Source organism: Procambarus clarkii, chromosome 4, assembly GCF_040958095.1.
Source record: "Procambarus clarkii isolate CNS0578487 chromosome 4, FALCON_Pclarkii_2.0, whole genome shotgun sequence".
NCBI classification, from domain to species: domain Eukaryota; kingdom Metazoa; phylum Arthropoda; class Malacostraca; order Decapoda; family Cambaridae; genus Procambarus; species Procambarus clarkii.
In genome coordinates this window covers 6,034,848-6,057,917 of record NC_091153.1, presented here as the reverse complement: position 1 = coordinate 6,057,917, position 23,070 = coordinate 6,034,848, and the positions used below count along the sequence as shown (strand labels likewise).

At 42.9% G+C, this 23,070-nt stretch overlaps 1 protein-coding gene across 1 annotated transcript in view; it reads left to right on the top strand.

Moving 5' to 3' along the window:
* The window catches only part of LOC123752120 (monoglyceride lipase), a 38,575-nt gene extending 36,315 nt beyond the window's left edge, over positions 1–2,260 (top strand). The window contains exon 8 of the mRNA XM_069334799.1: positions 220–2,260. Within this exon, the coding sequence (XP_069190900.1) occupies positions 220–333 (114 nt within the window). The 3' untranslated portion in view covers positions 334–2,260. The remainder of the gene's footprint in view (positions 1–219) is intronic.
* The last annotated feature ends 20,810 nt before the right edge of the window (positions 2,261–23,070 follow it).

Sequence of the window (23,070 nt, the reverse complement as noted above, 5' to 3'; positions counted from 1 at the left end):
GCCATTGCTCCCCTTGCCTCTCTGAGGGGGCCAGGTTCTGGCTCGTGGTCCCCGGTAGGCCCTAGAACTCCATACACATGACTGATGCCAAAGTCTGACATTAGCATATCAGCCGGTAAAGCTCCGGGGAGCCTCCGGGTCTCACCCAGAAAATGGCGTTTCATTACATTCAACGCTGGTTTTTTGAAATTTTGTATAACAGGCTTTTCTTCTAAACAGATGTTCCCTTCTGCATACCATCATCTATATCTAGAGCTTCCAGAGGTACGACATGAAGCACTTCAAGACACTGTTGACTGGATTACTGCTCGAGTCTCTCCATCTAAAAAATAAGATATTTCAGCAAGGATACAAATAAATACAAATTATACATAGTTTGGTGTAGCTGTATAGTACTCGGTTAATACCTACAGGATCATGAACTGTACACTATACTGTACTGTATGTGTATATTTAAATCGTTTACGATTATTTCTTAAGTAGATATATTGTGCAAGCCCTTACTTAATGCTAACAATTCAGTATAGCAATATATCAGTGGCTGATACTAAATTGAGTTGAGAGAAGAGTGAGGTCCAATATCTTGAAAAGTCAAATGACATGTTTCCAAATACTTGTACAGTACAGTACATGGATTCCCTGTTATACGGCTATTTACTTTATGAACACTCATCTTCTAAACGGCCTCTCAAGTCTCCATTCTTCTTTTTGCACCAATCTGCTATGCAACCCTCTCAGCTGTCCCCAGTATTATGAGCAGTGCTGCTAAAATGTTCACACAGCCACATGGTGGCCTAGGGTGGTACAAAAATGTTCACACAGCCACATGGTGGCCTAGGGTGGTACAAAAATGTCCACACAGCCACATGGTGGCATAGAGTAGTACAAAAGTGTCCGCCCAGCCCACTAACGGTGACCCATGCCACCTCAGTATTATTCTTGTGCTCAGGACTTAACACTGTACATTCTGTAGACTTTCAGTTGTTTATTGAATAAAAGTTGGAGGCAGAAAAGCTTGCAGATGAAGCAGTTCCAGAGGCTGTGGCAGAGACTTCCCAAGCAAAATAATTCACAGTAAAGAAAATGGCAAAGGCATTTTAGCTGATGGATGGTTGCTTTGCAATGTTTTTAGAACAAAACAACAATGCTTAGAGACATCTAAGCACCTCAAAAATTATATTAAATGACCTTGCACCCTCAAGCCAATTTTAATTGGAAAGAAGATAGTTGTATAAACTAACTTTAGAATATATTTCCCCAAAAAGTCTCTAGCTCAGCAATCACCTCCCAAAAAGTAATTTTCATCAGCCTTAACGAACAAGAAAAAGATTGGCCCAAAACCTTTGAGTAACAGCAACGAGTGACACTGATGATGATCCACCCCGTTAGGAAAGACCTGGGTAAATACTGGTTTGGTAACAGGGGGTGTTAATTTGTGGAACCAATTACCGCATAACATAATAGAAGTAGAATCTCTCAATTGTTTGAAGCGAGGTTAGACATGTATATGAATGAGATTGAGTGGATATAAATAGGAGCTGCCTATTATGGGCCAATTGGCTTTCTGCAGTTACCTTCATTTTTATGTTTGCCACCCATGCATCATCTCCCACATGAACCAGTGGTTGAATCACTGCCAGTGACATTGAAGGTGACAAGCCAGCCATGGCCACCCATTCATCATCATTACCTACTTGTGTTTCTAGTGATTACATCTCTTTACTCTTCAAAAACAGCCAACTTTGACAAGCAGGATAATACCATCATTTAAAATAAATAATGTGCAGTGTTTCTTATATTATTTATCACAAAAATATTGGTTTTGTAATAATTTTTCATAGTCCAGGAATGCATCCCACATGTATAGCATTTCACCTATGGGAAATCTTGTTCGGCATTTTGAACTGCTTTACAAACTGCTTTTCAGAACATGACCCATTTGAACGGGAGACTCCCTGTTTGGTAACATACTAATAGCCTAAATTTTTGGTCAATGAAAATTATGCAATCTTATTATATATACACTAACTTGAATTGTCTTATTCTATTTAATTCTTATAGGCATTTGCAGATACTGTACTGTAGTTAATTTGTTGTGAAATAATGCTGAACTTGATGTATGATAAATAGTACCAGCCTGTGATAAGTATTGAAATTAAATACTGTACAGTACATTTCTAACATGTAACAAAAAGGGAAAAGGCAAGTTGATATGCCAATATTTCTACAAAAATTTAATAATTTTAAAGTGATCTTAGTTTGGAAGAAATTTTATTTACCTCATTTTCTGTTTTTATTTTATTGTCAGAGCACTTTAAATATTAAACTAAATATTTAAAGTGGCTTGAGGAAAATACAGTATTAATCAAATAAGTACTTGGGCATTCAGTACTACTGCTAATAAAGCTGTATAATTTCTTATTCTAATGTAGTAAATTGAAAAAGTTTGCCAAAAATATATTGTAAGGAAGTACTTAACAGAGGCTCTAATTTATTAACAATCTAAAGGAGCTTAATGCTTATTAATTAGGATCTGGTCTGGTGAAAATTAGGAGTCTCAAAAAGAAAAAGTACCATTTTATAATCTTTACTGTGCAAGCTGCAATTGCCTTAGGAAGGCCAGCTATAGCCATTATTTCAGCCTACATATAAAGTTACATTCCTGCCCATAGTAATCCCTGAACACATCTATAATTTGGCACATCATTTTTTTTTTAATTCCTTTGACCCCCATACTGGAATGGTAGGCAAGGGTATCCTTGCCCCCATACTCTTGGGCAAGGATACACTGTACCATTGTGAAAGTGTACAATTCTACTTGATATTCCCAATTTGTTTTCTTAACCGTTTGATCTCTGATTCAATTACCAGCAGAGTGAAACATTTAGGCAAGTTTCCTTACACCTGATGCCCCCTTTTGCCTAGCAGTACTGTAAGTAGGTTTCTGGGAGTTAGTGGATTATTTCCATTACGCAGTCCCAGTGGCGTATTGGTAAGACGCTCGCCTAGCGTCTCGCGAGCGCTTTGTCCTGGGTTCATATATCTTGGCCGGGGAGGATTTACTGGGCGCAGATCCTTAACTGTTGCCTCTGTTTACCCAACCGTAAAATGGGTACCTGGTTGTTAATTAAAAGATTTGGCGAGAAATTTCGGGAAATATTAGAATTAAGGACCTGCCCAAAACCTTATGCATGCTAGTGGTTGTATAAGAATGTAAGAACTGTTGCATATATAAAAAATTTGATTATTGCTGTTAAAAGCAGTTAGTTTATTGTGCACCCATGTTCATTCTGTAAGACGTAGCACAAAAGAATTAAAAGAGAGCACAAAATATCTTAATCAGGCCCTAGTGAATCCTGTTTGACTTATATTGTTACAAATATTCCTGTCTAGGGATGGTGAAAACATAAAAGCCAATGACACTGTCACTGAATTTAAGAGTTTTTCTCATCAATTGGAATAACCACACAATATTCCAGCATCACAAACCAATGTAAATGATCATCTCACAGGCAACTATCCTGAATAAATATATCTACATTATTCTCATCAATTTCTTCAATTGTTAAATTATGTACTCAAAACTAAAGCAGGCAACCACTCGGAAATACCAGCCCTAATTTATACCAACCCAGGTATTTTATGGTATTACCCATATCATTACCTCAAAATAAATCATTAGAATTCAGTGCCTGCCCTGCTTCCCTTAAAAATATGCTTTACTTTATACTTGCAGATATTGACACAAATGGGTACTCGTCAAAACTGACTGTTGACCTTCAAAAGCCCTCTGAAACTGTTAACAATAATAACCTCCTTAAATTTGATCTTACCTCAGTGACAGATACCAGTACTATATTACTGTGAATGATGCTAATTCATCGTTACTGTCAATTAATGTTGGCATTCCACAGGGTCCATACTTGGTCCACTCCTCTTTATCATATACAGTACAGTATACTCACGGCATCAAATGCCATGCAATACCTTAAATCAAAACTGCTTGTTGATGACACTACTAACCCTTTAATTACGCATAGCGACCATTGTTGCTTCATCGGTGGTGAGCACAGCGACCAGGGATGCTTTTAGCTCTAGCATAAGATTTTAAACTCCCATGGGTACACAGGGCATGCATCCACTTTCTCAGGCTTTACGTAAACACGTGCCATCTTGGAAAAAATTGTGGGCACCCTCTCCTGGGTGTAAGGTGCATTTGTACAAACTTTTTTATTTATTTATTTATTTATTTATACAAAAATGTACATTGCATTCATGAGAGTACATAACATTGGTGTTTTTTACATTCTTGCAAAGCGACAAACATGCATATGTTACGGACCCGGATTCAGCGTCCGAGCCTGGAGCAGTGACAAACACGCCATCTGTGGGTCAGCTCCCGAAACCCCCGCCAAACGAACGACGACACCTAGTGAGGACAGCGTGTACTGGCCTCGAGGACCAGTTTCCAGTCTGGTTCAGCACTCAACACCGCCGCTCCTGACCTCTGGTGAGGTGGTGCTCCGACGACAGCGCCATCTATGGGCTGGATACGTCAGGCGTTAGTATCTGAGCCTGTGAGTGTGGTGTATTAGTGTCCCAGTTATTGATGACGTGTCTGCTTACAGAGCCGACCTGGGACCACTGTGTTGAAGGTGGAGTCAGTCTACCCGAGGCAGCCAGTCTCCATACAGTGAAGTTTGCTGCAGTTGTCGTGACGTCGTACCCCCGGAAGAACACTGTGGTGTGTTAAGCCTGCCAGTGGAGTGGCAGTGGAAGGATTTACCCGGGACCGACGGTTGGAGACGATAATCCACTGGGGTATTGAGGACAGGAGGGTGATTGGTGATATCACACGAGACTCCTGTCTAGGGCGTACCCCTTATATCGTTCGTGGAGTGGCCGTGCCAGCCTTGGTGGCTCTGTACCTGCCAGCAGACCTGCTGGACGTGTGGTTGACGGCCTCCACGACGGTGCCCCCAGTGGACCTGTGTTGTGGCTGACCTGTGGCCAGGGTAGACTCGGCGTTCTCAGAGGACACGTCTTGAGGCCACGAAGAACTCTACCGCCTGCGTCAAATCCGGCAACAAAACCCAGATGCTATTCATCAGTGCTTCGTTAGAGATGGTCTGATAAAGGTGAGAAAAACCGCAGAGGGCAAAATGTTTACTATTACAAGAGAAGAAAACCTCAACACTTTCCTCTCCCAATGTGGTTTGTCTCACCTTATTATCACTCCCAATGAATTAACTTAATTAACCCCCTGTCAACTAGTGGGGCTAGGTATCCTAAGTCTCCTTGGTTCATTTTCTGACTTAATTTTTAACTTACTCTTACCTAGTCATTTACCGAATTTATTTAATTGAGTTATTAAGTAGTTCTTCAGGTCTTTTTAATTATACAGTCATTACTGAACTATCTATAGTTATTAATCATTAGCTTAAATTTGCCTATGTTTATTATTCAACTTTTCTTTGATCTCATTTATTACCTAGGTTGCCTAGCCTTGCCATGCTCCCTTACTCCATTGTACCCCTGGCTTTGCCTGCATCTCAAATTGCAAATTGTTACTTACAGTGTACCTGTGAGTACTCGTAAGCAATCTACCTCATTTTTGCTCAATTTTTTTTTTTTTTTTTTTTTGTATTGCTTAGTCTTGCTTATATTTTTTTGTTTTGTATTTCCATATCTTGTGTTTTGTATAGTCCATGTTTACATGTTTTTTCTTTAATCTCATTAATTGCCTAGGTTGCCTAGCCTAGCCATACTCCCTTACTCCATTGTACCCCTGTAAGCCCCTTTTGTGTTTGTTTTGTACAGTATTGTGTATATATTTTTCCCTATTTTATAGCTTATTTCTACTTATTTCTGATTCTACAATCAGCTTTTTTTATGCAGTCAAGTATAGACCCAGAACTTAACCTCTTATCCACTATCTATGACAATAATCACTTTAATGATCTAAATTGCAGATATTTTGCAGCACATGATGTAAACAATGTATTAACTCATAATCACAATATCTCTGTAATCAATTTGAATGTTAGATCCCTAGGGAAACACTTCGATGATGTTAGTGCCTTGATTGAAACTATTGGCAACAAATTCTCTTTTATTATACTTACTGAAACATGGTTGAAAGAGGATACTACTCAACTCTTTAACATGCCTAACTACTCAGCAATTCACAACTGTCGTCAACTTCAGAGAGGTGGTGGCACTGCTCTTTACTACCACCATGAACTAACATGCTTAAAAGAAATTAGAACTAGAGACTGCTATGGGGAGTATATCTTCGCCAGCTTCAGAGTCAAGGGTGCCGAGTCTGTCCTGTCTGTGGGTGCAGTCTATAGAATTCCCAACACTGATGTGTCTGTATTCAACTCAAACCTTAGAAATCTAATACTTGATAACAGACTGAACAAAAACCACCTAATTATCGCAGGGGACTTTAATATTGACCTCTGCGAGCCAGAACACCCTACTGCTGTTAGCTTCCTCAACTGTATGAATTCCTGCCTCCTCATACCCTTAATCACTAGGCCTACTAGAATCACTGATAGCACTGCCACGACTCTAGATCACATCTGGACCAACATAACCTCTCCCCTTACTTCAGGTATAATCACCGATAGCACTACAGACCACTACCCCACATTTCTCTTAACTAACATTAGCAAACCACCTCTAGAAACAAGGGAGTTAAGCTTTAGGCTGCACAATGAAACTGCTATAAACAATTTTATAACTGCTGCTGATAATGTCAACTGGGAGTCCGAGTTAGGTAACATAGGGGACATCAACCTAGCAGTGCAATCTTTTCTACAAACAACTCTTAGCCTTTATAACACCCACTGTCCTAGGCTTACAAAACAAGTCACAAGCAAAAGGCTTAACAATCCTTGGCTTACAAAGGGAATACTGAAATCCATTAACAAAAAACACGACCTTGAGAAGAAGTATAGGTTAGGAATTGTCTCCAAAGAATTCTCAAAGAATTACTCATTATTGCTATCTAAGATAATTAGACGAGCCAAAACTAAATACTACGAAGATAAATTTACTCAAATAAAGAGCAACATTAAACAAACTTGGAGCACAATTTCACAAATATTGGGATCAAAGAAATCTTTAAATAACAAACCGACTCTCCTGTCTAATAACGATGGTCAGCTTTCAGCCTCTGATTCTGCTATTGAGTTCAATAGGTTCTTCTCTTCCATTGGTTCATCCCTTGCAAATGATATTCCATCTTCCAGTACTGACATTAAGGACTATCTTACAGGTAACTATCCACAGTCTCTGTACCTAAAGCCTATTAACTCCACTGACGTCAATGAGATAATCCTTTCCCTTAAAACCAAGTCTGGTGCCCTTGAGGAGATACCAACTTTAATTTACAAAAAAGCCTCTAGATCTTTAGCCCCTGCTATTGCTTTGCTCTTCAACAAGTCACTTGAACTCCAAACCTTTCCAGATATTCTAAAAAAAGCGAGAGTAACGCCTGTCCACAAATGTGGTGACCCCACAGATGTTAACAACTACAGACCTATATCAATCCTGCCAAACTTGTCAAAAATTTTTGAAAAACTTATATACAAGCAGCTTTACTCATATCTAGCCAAACTCAATATACTTAGCCCTTGCCAATATGGCTTCAGACCCAAAAAAAGCACTAACGATGCACTTATTAGTATGCTTAACTCGATTCATACAGCTCTTGATAAAAAGGAGTTCCCTGTTGGGTTATTTGTGGACCTGCGTAAAGCTTTTGATACTGTCAACCACCATAACCTTCTTCTTAAATTACATCATTATGGAGTCAGAGGACACTCCCTACAATACCTCGAGTCCTACCTTACTGACAGGCTCCAATATGTTTCTGTGAATAATACAATTTCTCCCACCCTACCCATCAACATTGGTGTTCCTCAGGGCAGCATACTTGGCCCTCTCCTCTTTCTCATCTACATTAATGACCTTCCAAATGCCTCCCAACACCTCAAACCAATTCTATTTGCTGACGACACAACCTTCATTTACTCCAGTCCTGACCCTCTTGCTCTAAATGCCACAGTAAATACTGAGCTAAATAAAGTCCATCTTTGGCTAACTGCCAACAAACTCACCCTTAACATTGACAAAACCTTCTATATTCTGTTTGGCAATAAATCCTCTAGTCTTATAAATCTCAAAATAAACAATACCCAAATTTGTAACAAATTAGATGGCAAATTCCTTGGCATTCTCATTGACCACAAGCTGAATTTCCAGGGACACATTCTAAATATATCAAAAAAAGTTTCAAAAACTGTGGGCATTCTTTCTAAGATCAGATATTATGTACCACGCCCTGCCCTGGTGACTCTCTATTACTCCCTTATCTATCCTTATCTCAACTATGGTATTTGTGCTTGGGGTTCTACTACCCAAAATCACTTACGTCCTCTAATTACCCAACACAAAGCCGCTATTAGAACAATATCCAACTCTGGCCCCAGACATCACTCGATACCCCTACTCAAATCTCTTAATATGTTAGATATTAAGTCACTGCACATTCTCTCATGTGTATTATACATATATAAAACGCTAAACTATAATGCCAATCCTGATCTTAAAAGCTTCATAGAAGGTTGTAACAGAACCCATGAGCACCACACCAGAAATAAATACAGTTTTGATATTCCTAGAGTACGTCTTAATCAAACTAGAAATGCTCTGCAAATCAAGGGGCCCAGAATGTGGAATGACCTTCCCAACCATGTTAAAGACTGTACCTCTCTCAACCAGTTTAAGATAAAAACTAAACACTACCTAATAAATTCCCTGTAATCTACCTCACTCCTCTATTGTCAACCCATATCTGTTATTTTCTTTTTTTAATCAACACTGTTTGTCAACCTATTGTATTTGTGCTGCTTTTTCAGTCATGTTCCCCTTTTTTTTTTTTTTTTTATCTTTATTTGTATTTGTTCTCAACACCTTTTATTCTTTATGCTCAATTAGTATTAAGTTCTAGATATTAATGTTTTTCTTGCCCGAAACGCATTGCGTAATAGTGGCTTTAGGCATTGTATGTACTAGCTCTATCTATATATCAATCCATTAATGTAACATCACTTTTATGTATATACCTTACCTGAATAAACATCTGAATCTGAATCTGAATCTGAATCTGAAGAAAGCACCACGGACTCAGCACCTAGATTCGAGGATCCATAGTCTCCAGCAGTAGACTACAGTGTTGATCCCCTTGTAAAGTGTTAATACCCCTCCCCCTTGTGTACTCTTTTATTATATATATTTAAACGGTGAAGGTGAATATTATATTATATTATATTAAGTTCTTACCTTTCTTTCCCTACTCCCTTTAAGTTACTTGCGTCACGGATCGCATCCCTTGAAAGCCTCTACTGGCTTGGGGCCGGATATATATCTTCCTCTAACTACATCAGAGTAAGAACCCCGTTGCGTCCCGAGAGGGCCGTAACATAATTGGCATCCCCAGCGGGATCCGTCCCCTTGTTAAGTATGTTTGACAGGGGTGGTGAAGTGGCGTAATCCCTGTATATAATTCCCCCTGTGTGACGATTGTGACGTTATACGTCCTGTGCTCAGAGTGACTAAGTGCGATATTGTGCAGTGCGGTGCTCGCTGTGATTAAGCGATTAAGTGCAATATTGACTAGTGCGGTGTTCAGTGATTCAGTGCAATATTGTAGAGCGAAGTGTTCACTTGGACTCAGTGCAATATTGGGTAGTGCGGTGCCCGAAGTGATTACGTGCAATATTGGCAAGTGCAGTGTTTGGTGCGATAAAGTGCAATATTGACGTAGAACAGTGCTCGGTGTGTTAAGTGCTCGTTAAGTGTTCCACCTGTGACAATGGCAGACAAAGCTACCATTGACGATCTGGACGAGGTTCAGGCTTTTCTGAACAGAGAAGATTGTCTTGCCAGATTAAAATATCTGAGCAAACCGGAACTTGTACTAGTGAGCGCCTACCTGGAGATCAAGATCCGTGCCAGTGATTCCCGTGTGGAGATCTTGTCCAAGGTTCACCGGCACCTGAAGGCAGAAGAGAAACAGGGAAGCGAGACTCCTAGTACAAGGGAAGGTGAGGAAATAGCTTCCACGGAAAAGGAAGATAAGGGCAGTGACATTGACAGTGATGCAGGTGAGCTTAATATCAGCTTCCTAACAGTCAAAATGCGTGCCCTAGAGATCAATCGTGAGATAGAGTGGAAGAAGTTAGAATTAGAACGGGAATTAAAAGATAAAGAAATGGAGATGAAAGAAAAAGAATTGGCGATGAGGCGTTTAGAATTAGAAAGAGAAGAGAAACGAGAGAGAGAAGAGAGAGAAAGAGAAGAAAGAAGAGAAGAACGAGAAAGAGAAGAGAGACGAGAAAGAGAAGAACGAGAACGAGAGAGAGAAGAACGAGAAAGAGAAGAGAGACGAGAGAGAGAAGAACGAGAACGAGACAAAGAGGAAAGAGAGAGACAACATGAACTAGAAGTGTTGCGATTAGGCGGTGGTCGGAGGCAAACAACGGACACCAGTAGCTTCGATCCGGTACGCAACATCAAAATGGTCCCCAAATTCCATGAGAAGGAGGTGTCAAAATTCTTTGCAGCCTTCGAGAAAGTCGCTGCCTCTTTGGAGTGGCCAAGGGAGAATTGGGCCATCATGATACAGTCAAGTCTTGACTGGGAAGGCCCAAATTGCCTACTCTACGTTATCCCTTGACGACTCCAGCGATTATGACAAGGTGAAGAAAGTTGTGCTCATGGCGTACCAATTGGTACCTGAGGCTTATAGGCAAAAGTTCAGAAACCTGAAGAAGACCTCAGAGCACACTTTTACCGAATTCGCCACGATCAAGGAGCGACTTTTCCGGGAATGGTGTACCTCTCGGAAGGTGGAGACCAAGGAAGACCTCGAGCAGCTGATTCTGCTGGAGGACTTCAAGGATTGTTTGTCTGGAGACCTCAAGACGTACTTAGAGGAACAGCAGGTAGAGACCTTGAGTGCAGCAGCCACCATGGCTGAAGAGTACATCCTGACTCATAGGCCGTCTGCTAAGTACGTCCCGAGGAATTACCAGCGCCGGTTTGACAGACCTCACGACGAAGAAGAAGAAAGACCCGTCACACGAAGCGCTAAGAAGACGCCCCCAAGTAGCCCCCGAAGAACAAGTCCTAGTAGTCCGAAACACCTTAGTCCAAGGAGGAATATGGTGTGCTGGACTTGTGGGCAGAAAGGGCACATAGCTGCTAGGTGCCGAGGCAGAAGAGGTGGCAGCGCACGAAGGGAGGTGATGTTGATGAGCTGTGTTACACCACCAGTAGGAAACCAGTCTACGACGACGCAGGAAGGACCAAGTTTGTTGGTCCCTCACACTTCAACCGGGTATGTAACGAGTGATCATACTGGTAGATCAATTGTAGTGCTCAGAGATAGTGGAGCAGCCCAGTCCCTGATCGTGAAGAGCTCGTTACCCGAGGGAGTAAGTGTGGATGGGAGACCAGAGGTGATCCTGGTTGGGTTTCCTAGGACGCAGTACATCGCCCCCTTAGTGCCAGTACATCTTGATTCGCCTTATTTCAGCGGCACATGTGAGTTGGCAGTAGTCGATACCCTCCCTGTGGCTGGGATTGACGTGGTACTAGCCAACGACTTGGTGACAGATTGGAGCACCAATCGTCCCAAGGTTGCGGACGAGTCTACCGGAACAGCACGGTCTGAGGTAACAGGCAATGGTAATGCCCAGGTAAAGACAGACCCGGATTTGAACATGTCTAATTTGTCCTCTCACCCGCAGATCGACAGTTATTTAGCAGTGTCTCCTGATTCTCTCGACGAGGAACATGAGGTTACGATGGCAGAAGTACCTGAGCTAGAAAAGAGGCCTTGTGTGCAGACATCCACGGATACCAACGAGTCTGGAGCGAAGGCTGAGGTGTGCTTGCGGTATGGCAAGTTACAGCGTGTAGTGGACCAGCCAGAGATTCCCCAGACGTCAGAGGTATGTGAGGTGTGTTCAAAAGGTCTAGTGCCCTCTTCTGTCCAAGCCAGGCTAGTGGATGGTGCCGGCTATGGACATGACAAGCTCAGGAAACCTATCCCTCGACTTACCAAATGTTTCCTACCGGTATTTTGTTTTGTTCTATGTATTCTATGTGCTCTCAGTGAGGACCGGTGGACGACCCGACGAATGATGGCTCCCATGAACATCGCGAAGAGGTCCCAGGGATTGGAGATTTGTACTGCAAGTGTTGCAGTTGAAGAAGGGACCTGGGAGGTAATAGATGATACAGGAGGTACGATATGTGATAATGTGAGTGACTGTTTCCGACAGGTTGACACCCCCCGCGTGACTGCTGAGCCTCAACACAGCGTTATACGGAACGTTGGTCGACCTGACGGGGGCAGAGCGAATGCCATCTTCGTTGAGCAAGCAGCCCTGTTGGAACTAGGTGTGGGCCTAGTAGAGGAGTGTATAGTAAGTACTGACTTGCCCATTGTCGCTATCACTCTGAATTATCAGACCCCTGTATTCCAGGTTCCTGCCTCCCTGAAGGACAATCGGACTGGCACCAGAAATGCCGTCTGTGGTCAGCCATCATCGGTGCCACGACATAGAGAAGTGTCGAGTCACCCCAGATCGTGTCGAAACCAATCCGTACTCGAGAGAGGTGAGATGATGCCCCTGTTTGCCATCGCAGAGGTGTGGAAGATTACGTCAGGCAGGTCATCGCCTGCCATTATCAAGTTCCCTTTGTGCCAGGGTTCCTCAGTACAGTTCTGTGGACAAGACAGCCTCATCACTCCAGTTCATAGTATAAGTAAGTCCATTTGGAGTTGTGTCGCCCTGCTAATTTGGTTTGTGTTTTTTATAGAACCCCAAACCAAATTCTTTTTGGTGGGGAGGTGTTACGGACCCGGATTCAGCGTCCGAGCCTGGAGCAGTGACAAACACGCCATCTGTGGGTCAGCTCCCGAAACCCCCGCCAAACGAACGACGACACCTAGTGAGGACAGCGTGTACTGGCCTCGAGGACCAGTTTCCAGTCTGGTTCAGCACTCAACACCGCCGCTCCTGACCTCTGGTGAGGTGGTGCTCCGACGACAGCGCCATCTATGGGCTGGATACGTCAGGCGTTAGTATCTGAGCCTGTGAGTGTGGTGTATTAGTGTCCCAGTTATTGATGACGTGTCTGCTTACAGAGCCGACCTGGGACCACTGTGTTGAAGGTGGAGTCAGTCTACCCGAGGCAGCCAGTCTCCATACAGTGAAGTTTGCTGCAGTTGTCGTGACGTCGTACCCCCGGAAGAACACTGTGGTGTGTTAAGCCTGCCAGTGGAGTGGCAGTGGAAGGATTTACCCGGGACCGACGGTTGGAGACGATAATCCACTGGGGTATTGAGGACAGGAGGGTGATTGGTGATATCACACGAGACTCCTGTCTAGGGCGTACCCCTTATATCGTTCGTGGAGTGGCCGTGCCAGCCTTGGTGGCTCTGTACCTGCCAGCAGACCTGCTGGACGTGTGGTTGACGGCCTCCACGACGGTGCCCCCAGTGGACCTGTGTTGTGGCTGACCTGTGGCCAGGGTAGACTCGGCGTTCTCAGAGGACACGTCTTGAGGCCACGAAGAAAGCACCGCGGACTCAGCACCTAGATTCGAGGATCCATAGTCTCCAGCAGTAGACTACAGTGTTGATCCCCTTGTAAAGTGTTAATACCCCTCCCCCTTGTGTACTCTTTTATTATATATATTTAAACGGTGAAGGTGAATATTATATTATATTATATTAAGTTCTTACCTTTCTTTCCCTACTCCCTTTAAGTTACTTGCGTCACGGATCGCATCCCTTGAAAGCCTCTACTGGCTTGGGGCCGGATATATATCTTCCTCTAACTACATCAGAGTAAGAACCCCGTTGCGTCCCGAGAGGGCCGTAACAGCATAGCATTTCAGGCTGAGTAACCATGGGTAGCGATCCTGCTGACGATGCTCCCAAAGCAAGACAAACAGCTACAGCACACGGCTGCAGTTTCTTGCCTCTGCACATCATTTAATTCATTGTGTTGGGGGGACAGGCAGCCATTGTATATGTACACAGTATATGCTAGACATATCAAAGTACCCCCAGGGTCGAACTCCTGATCCTACCAAGGATGCAATCCCACAACAAGCTGACAACTCCTAGGTACCTATTTACGCTAGGTGAACAGCAGCATTAGATTATAGGAAATGCACCCAAACATTTCTGTCCCGCCTAGAATTTGAGCTTAGAATTCCTGATTGCGAATAGAGAACAAACCCGACTATACTACTGGGACCTTATGTTCCTTTAGAAAATGAATATGAAAAATAATTCATATTCAAGATTTATTGACCAGGATCAAGAATCGACGGCATCTTGCTATATTTTCCCTTTCCACCACAGCCAGAGTGAACTACATACATATTATTTTTTAGTTTCCTGTGATGAGGGAACACAGTTGAACAATAGTTGTAACTTTTTTTTTTTGTGTGCACCGCTGAGTTATCACATGAAATAAGTGCACAGTACAGAGGGTTAATTTTCTCAAACACTAACCAGTTAGTGTGACAAATAACAAACTTGCCTTTAAAATTGAAAAAACTTATTTCATATTAAAGTACTTTGAAATAATCCAACAAACTAAATACAACTAAGAATAAACACCAAAACTGAGATTAGAGAAGAAGGAAAATAACTTGGCATACTCATAGACAACAAATTAAAGTTCAATTGCCATATACAAAATATAAAAAAATGCAGTGTTGAGTGTAATATAATGCTTCATTCTGGTTGATCCCTCAGTGGATTCCTGAGTCCCTTTTGAAAATCTGATACAGTACTATTAACCTTGTTCTGCTCTGATTACACTAATATTCACTCATATATCCATATCTTGGAGTATTTACCCCTGTAAACCAATGACTCAAAACTTTGTCTGACACATCAGCATTTAGAACTATAACAAACTCCAACCCCAGACAGCATGCAGCACCTGTACTGTACTTAAATCCTTTAACATGCCAAATATATAACCACTAGTTACTTATGCAGATGATAAGTCACAATAACGTAGCTGAAGAAAAGTTGACCGAACCACACACTCTAGAAGATGAGACGACGACGTTTCGGTACGTCCTGGACCATTATCACAATCGACTTGATAATGGTAAAGCAAGGACTGAAACATCGTTGTCTCATCTTCTAGTGTGTGGATTGGTCAATGCTAGTTACTTAATTGTACTTGATATCTACAAATATATATATATATATATATATATATAATGTATATGTCGTACCTAGTAGCCAGAACGCACTTCTCAGCCTACTATGCAAGGCCCGATTTGCCTAATAAGCCAAGTTTTCATGAATTAATTGTTTTTCGACTACCTAACCTACCTAACCTAACCTAGCTTTTTTGGCTACCTAACCTAACCTAACCTATAAAGATAGGTTAGGTTAGGTTAGGTAGGGTTGGTTAGGTTTGGTCGTATATCTACGTTAATTTTAACTCCAGTAAAAAAAATTGACCTCATACATAATGAAATGGGTAGCTTTATCATTTCGTAAGAAAAAAAATAGAGAAAATATATTAATTCAGGAAAACTAGGCTTATTAGGCAAATCGGGCCTTGCATAGTAGGCCGAGAAGTGCATTCTGGCTACTAGGTACGACATATATATATATATATATATATGTCGTACCTAGTAGCCAGAACTCACTTCTCAGCCTACTATTCAAAGCCCGATTTGCCTAATAAGCCAAGTTTTCCTGAATTAATATATTTACTATAATTTTTTTCTTATGAAATGATAAAGCAACCCTTTTCTCTATGTATGAGGTCAATTTTTTTTTATTGGAGTTAAAATTAACGTAGATATATGACCGAACCTAACCAACCCTACCTAACCTAACCTAACCTATATTTATAGGTAAGGTTAGGTTAGGTAGCCAAAAAAAGCTAGGTTAGGTTAGGTTAGGTAGACGAAAAAACATTAATTCATGAAAACTTGGCTTATTAGGCAAATCGGGCCTTGAATAGTAGGCTGAGAAGTGCGTTCTGGCTATTAGGTACGATATATATATATATATATATATATATATATATATATGCCAGATAGTATATGCCAGATAGTATTATTACCTTAAGAAGTGATAACCAAATGCATTAATCTTAATTTAAACACTAAAAATCATTGACCATGACATGATTAGTGGAGTTATACAAAATATAAATCTCTACTATGTAAAAATTGTACTTTAAACCCTCTGTAATATTTTTATAAATAAAACAGTACTATTAATAGTACAGTACTGTATTATTATATTCACCTGAGGGCCACTAACCCTAGTGATCTCAACAAGGATGGGAAGTCGATGGCTTGTCAAAGGTCCCCCCATTTGTTTTGATTGTCTTTTCCAGTTGGACTTTAAAATTTAATAGAGTTTTGGCATTTACGGCTTCAACGGGTAGGCAGTTCCATGGGTTTATAAACCTGTGGGTAAAAAAAGTATCTGTTCTCAGTCCGTCCTACATTGTGACTTGAGCTTGAAACCATTGCTCCTTATTTGTATTACATCTGACCTGTTGAAGAAATCCACGCGTCCCCATGGTGCAGTGGTAAAACAGTCGCCCAGCACTTCGTGAGGGCTTTGGCTTGGGTTCGTATCCTGACCAAGGAGGATTGACTAGGTGCCAATCCTTAACTGTAGCCTCTGTTCACCCATCAGTGAATGGGTACCTGGTTATTAAACAATTTGGCGGGTCTTATTCCAGGGAAAAATTATGGGGTTCAGTCCCTGAGCCCATTATGTGCCTCTGTAACCCTTTCCACTACCGCCCACAAGATGGGTATGGGGTGCATAATAAATGAACTAAATTAAAACTGGAAAGGCGAAGAGTTAGGGGTGACATGATAGAGGTTTACAAGTGGATGAATGGACATAACAAAGGGGATATTAACAGGGTATTAAAAGTATCAACACAAGACAACACAATCGACTTGAGAATGATCCAGGACGGACCGAAACGTCGTCGTTGCTTCAACTTCTAGTGTGTGGTCTGGTCAACACGAAACAATGGGTATAAATTGGATAAGTTTAGATTTAGGAAAGACTTGGGTAAATACTGGTTCGGTAACAGGGTTGTTGATTTGTGGAACCAATTACCGCGAAATGTAGTGGAGGTGGGGGTCCCTCGATTGTTTCAAGCGTGGGTTGGACATGTATATGAGTGGGATTGGGTGGTTATAAATAGGAGCTGCCTCGTATGGGCCAATAGGCCTTCTGCAGTTACCGTTGTTCTTATGTTCTTGCCTACAACTCTTTTCCAAAAGACAGGCTTGATATATTTTTCTTGCATATTTGTCTCTCTAGCTTAAATCTATGGCTTCTTGTTTTGTATATGTGTGTATGATAAGTGGAGAGGAGTGCGTGGAGGCGCCGGCTGGCTCATTCAGTGCTGGGCCGCCCAGTCATGCACACGTCTGGGCCGGTCGTCCGCTCCTCCGTGCCCTCAACGTCCTCTCCCACATGTACCCAACTCTGCCACACTACGCGCCCTCGCAACCCAAACCGGACGCTGTTGACCCATCGTTTCCCGCCAGTCATGGAGAGTGACAATACACGACTCTTTATTGCTCGGTGAAAAGGTGCTGTTTGTTGCAAGTGTTGAAGAAGGTGCAGTCATGATCCTTAACTGAACACCACAGCGAGTGTTCACAGCGAGCTGCACACTGCACAATGGCTTTCCGAGGTAACATTATGCAACCAAACACATTAAGTGACTCTGCAAGTTTATTTCGTTTTCTACAGGTTGTGATTTAGAAGCTAGTACATCGCCTTCTTATGTAGCAAGCCGAACACCCCAAAGTGTGATAGTTTGAGGGGTATAATTCGTATGTAAGACGTAAGGCGACGTATGCAAGACGTCTCTGTAGCGCGGTGTCCGTGGGTGCGCTGAGCCAGTCTCGTGCGTCAAGGTGTTTTAAGTGTATACCGGAGCTGATAGGTGTAGAGGTCGGCCACCCAACCCTTCCTCCCTCGCCGCAGCAGCCCAGCAGCAGCAGCACACAAGACGGCAGCATCACTCGTGCCGCTCCTTGTGTGTGTGTGAGCCAGACCTGCCCTCCCTTCTTGCCTCCTTCGCCCCTCCCCCACATCCCGCCCCCACACCCCCATCTCCTCTCTGGCTGCACCCGACGCCACACATAGTGTGAACTTGTTTAAAGCCCGAACCCAGTGATTAACACTAATGAGTTTTTTGTAGGGTGTAGCAGTTGCCTGAGTGGCCAGAATGGTTAGTGAGGGACACTGAGGGGCTTGTGTGAGGGTGGGTGAGGCAGGAGGAAGCGGCTCAGGAAGGACTGATGGCCCCCGGCAGGAGTGTCGGGGCCGGGATGCTGCGTGCAGGCACAGGGAAACTCCAGTGTTAAAGGCAGGTCGCTGACGCTGCCACTTTGCCTGGCCGCTGCCTGCCTCCAAGGTGGCTAGCTGCTGCTGCTGCCTGCCGCCCATGTGGTTGTTGCCTGCCGCCCAGGTGGTTGTTGCCTGCCACCTGCATGGCAGTTATCTACATCCTAGACCACTGTCTGCTGCCGGTCCACCACCCTGGTGACTACCGCCAACCGCTGTGGCTGCCGTGTCTTGGAAGTCATCGCCTGCCACCCCAGGGATCACTGAGCACCAATAATACCTGGCTCCGTGTCTTGGCCAACACCCTCCTCCGCCTGTCGTCGCGTGCCGCGCCCTCCATAATCCTGCGTAACGAAAAAACCGTAATTGGCCACCGGAAGGGCAATATATTTGCGGTGTGTACAGTGTTTCCGTGTGTGTAATGGTGGGAGTGTGTCCAGGAGCAGTGTACATGCTAAACCAGGAGCACTGCACAGGAACTAGCACCATCCAAACATGTGTTAAATTTTATCGTGAACCAGCCAACTGGTGCTTATGGAAATGCTAAATGCATCATTAGCATAATAGTTGATTAGCTATGATGATAAAAACAATGATTTGATACATCAATCTTCGACATGAAGAGAGAAGAGCTCGTCAGGAACCAGGTAATTGATGAGCATCTTTGTTTTGTTTATATTAGTGTAACGTTATGATGCACAACGTTGATAAACGCTTTGTAATATCTCAGAGCGCCCGTGGGTGCTCGGTCTCCTCTCGTACACAGGATGATGATCCATGTCGGAGTATACATTTCAGGTGTGAATGTACTCACCTAGTTGTGCTTGCGGGGGTTGAGCTCTGGCTCTTTGGGCCCGCCTCTCAACTGTCAATCAATCAACTGATATTTTCACACACACACACACACACACACACACACACACACACACACACACACACACACACACACACACACACACACACACACACACACACACACACACACACACTCACACACACACAGGAAGCAGCCAGTAGCAGCTGTCTAACTCCCAGGTACATATTTACTGCTAGGTGAACGAGCATCATGAACGTTTCTTTCATCAGGATGAAAGAAACTTTGCCCATTTGTTTCCGCCAACGCCGGGGATAGATCCCCGGACCCTAGGACTACGAATCCCGAGCGCTGCCCACTCAGCCGTTATGCCCCTTATGTGCTAGCTGATCGTATAGCTTTAAGAACGCTGCGAACATTAACACATACAAAAGCACACATAAAAATGAGCACACTCACACATATGTACACAAACAGACTCCAGCACACACGTATATAACCCGGTTGCAGTATTAACCTGTTATGCACATATGTATCCACCCTTGACTTATAAATTCCATTGCTCGTGATACAAGTAGATTTAGATTTAGGAAAGACTTGGGTAAATACTGGTTCGGTAACAGGGTTGTTGATTTGTGGAACCAATTACCGCGTAACGTGGTGGAGGTGGGGTCCCTCGATTGTTTCAAACGTGGGTTGGACATGTATATGAGTGAGATTGGGTGGTTATAGATAGGAGCTGCCTCGTATGGGCCAATAGGCCTTCTGCAGTTACCGTTGTTCTTATATATCTCAGGTACAAATTTGCAATCTTAATTTCAATAGATTTAACATTTTTGCATATAATTGTAGTGCTTCACATCTGTAAACAGTCTCAGGAAACACACATTGATTGATTACGTGTCTCCGTACACCTAAGCCATGATTGACTCAACTGCCAACAGTGAATAAAACTACAAGGATTTTAACCCACCCAAAAAGTATAGTGCCATTAGCTACCATGGATGGAATGTACATAATATCGACTGTCACATCCAAAATGTCTACTTTTATACAAATAAAATTCTAAAGGGCATAAAACTGAAACACCTCGTCATCAACGAAGCCTAACATGTCCTAGGCTTAAATATAGTAGGCCTATTTCAGTACAAATATATGCTATACTTGGCCTAGGAAAATTTAAATTGGTCATTACTCTCTTTCTCGGGCCCCTTACAAAATTAATAGTGCAAAACTAGTATTTTTTACGTACTACAATTCCATATTTTATTCCATCCAGAAACATTGTAGGTGTTGTATTATTATTATTATTATTATTATTATTATTATTATTATTATTATTATTATTATTATTGTTGTTGTTGTCATTGTTGGATGATGTCAAGTCGAGGGATTTAATCCAAGCTTTATCGAGGTCCTCCACGGCACTATACCATTTGCGAGTCTGTGCCCACGTGGTCACCCGTCCAGTTACTGGCCAAGTTAACATTACCGAGGGGTGCGGACATCATCCACAGAGGCAAGCCAATGTTGACCTTTAGAGGCTGGAAATTAGTCAACATAGTAATCAATAACTTGGTAAAGCTATTGATTACTATGTTTTGGTAAAGTCCAGGTTTTACCTGAGACCTGCTTCCGTCACCTTCTGTGTTTATTCATGTGTTCAGTACCGTAAGTGGTGCTCAGTATTGTAGGTGTTCAATACCGTAGGTGTTGTTCAGTACGGTACTGTGGTTCAGTACCGTAGGTGGTGTATAATACTGTAGGCACTATACGAGCCAGACAGACAGGAGAGAGAGAGAGAGAGAGAGAGAGAGAGAGAGAGAGAGAAGGAGAAGGAGAAGGAGAAGAGAAGAGAAGAGAAGATCTAGTTGGTTAGTTCCCCCAGCCTGCGCTAAGCAGGTGCGCGCTGGCCTCACTTCCTCCTCAGAGTCAACAATATTTATCAAGTAAAAGACACGTTTCTTAAACACGTGTTGTGTACCAGCGAGTCTTAGTGTACCAGCAAACGATCCTCTTCCTCCGTATTATTTAATTACTCGAGAATAATTACACTGTTCCTGTGATAGTTTTTAGCTATCATTGTCGTGATTGATTGTAGTTACCATTATCATGATAGCTTGTGGTTAATTACACTGTTCCTGTGATAGTTTTTAGCTATCATTGCCGTGATTGATTGTAGTTACCATTATCATGATAGCTTCTGGTTACCGATACCATGATAGCTTCTGGTCGAGGCGGGGCTCGTGTGGTGATGGTGGTTGGAGATATCAACGCCGAAACAAAGTGATCAGAGACTGAGGACAGGAATTGTGTATAATGATCTTTGGTTTGTGACAGTATAGTCAGTGGTGACAGTAGAGAGGTGGTGACAGTATAGTCAGTGGTGACAGTAGAGAGGGTGGTGACAGTATAGTCAGTGGTGACAGTATAGTCAGTGGTGACAGTAGAGAGGTGGTGACAGTATAGTCAGTGGTGACAGTATAGTCAGTGGTGACAGTAGAGAGGTGGTGACAGTATAGTCAGTGGTGACAGTAGAGAGGTGGTGACAGTATAGTCAGTGGTGACAGTAGAGAGGTGGTGACAGTATAGTCAGTGGTGACAGTAGAGAGGTGGTGACAGTATAGTCAGTGGTGACAGTAGAGAGGTTGTGACAGTAGAGAGGTGGTGACAGTATAGTCAGTGGTGACAGTATAGTCAGTGGTGACAGTATAGTCAGTGGTGACAGTATAGTCAGTGGTGACAGTATAGTCAGTGGTGACAGTATAGTCAGTGGTGACAGTAGAGAGGTGGTGACAGTATAGTCAGTGGTGACAGTAGAGAGGTGGTGACAGTATAGTCAGTGGTGACAGTAGAGAGGTGGTGACAGTATAGTCAGTGGTGACAGTAGAGAGGTGGTGACAGTATAGTCAGTGGTGACAGTAGAGAGGTTGTGACAGTAGAGAGGTGGTGACAGTATAGTCAGTGGTGACAGTAGAGAGGTGGTGACAGTATAGTCAGTGGTGACAGTAGAGAGGTTGTGACAGTAGAGAGGTGGTGACAGTATAGTCAGTGGTGACAGTATAGTCAGTGGTGACAGTATAGTCAGTGGTGACAGTATAGTCAGTGGTGACAGTAGAGAGGTTGTGACAGTAGAGAGGTGGTGACAGTATAGTCAGTGGTGACAGTATAGTCAGTGGTGACAGTATAGTCAGTGGTGACAGTATAGTCAGTGGTGACAGTATAGTCAGTGGTGACAGTATAGTCAGTGGTGACAGTATAGTCAGTGGTGACAGTATAGTCAGTGGTGACAGTATAGTCAGTGGTGACAGTAGAGAGGTTGTGACAGTAGAGAGGTGGTGACAGTATAGTCAGTGGTGACAGTATAGTCAGTGGTGACAGTATAGTCAGTGGTGACAGTATAGTCAGTGGTGACAGTAGAGAGGTTGTGACAGTAGAGAGGTGGTGACAGTATAGTCAGTGGTGACAGTATAGTCAGTGGTGACAGTATAGTCAGTGGTGACAGTATAGTCAGTGGTGACAGTATAGTCAGTGGTGACAGTATAGTCAGTGGTGACAGTATAGTCAGTGGTGACAGTATAGTCAGTGGTGACAGTATAGTCAGTGGTGACAGTATAGTCAGTGGTGACAGTAGAGAGGTTGTGACAGTAGAGAGGTGGTGACAGTATAGTCAGTGGTGACAGTATAGTCAGTGGTGACAGTATAGTCAGTGGTGACAGTATAGTCAGTGGTGACAGTATAGTCAGTGGTGACAGTATAGTCAGTGGTGACAGTATAGTCAGTGGTGACA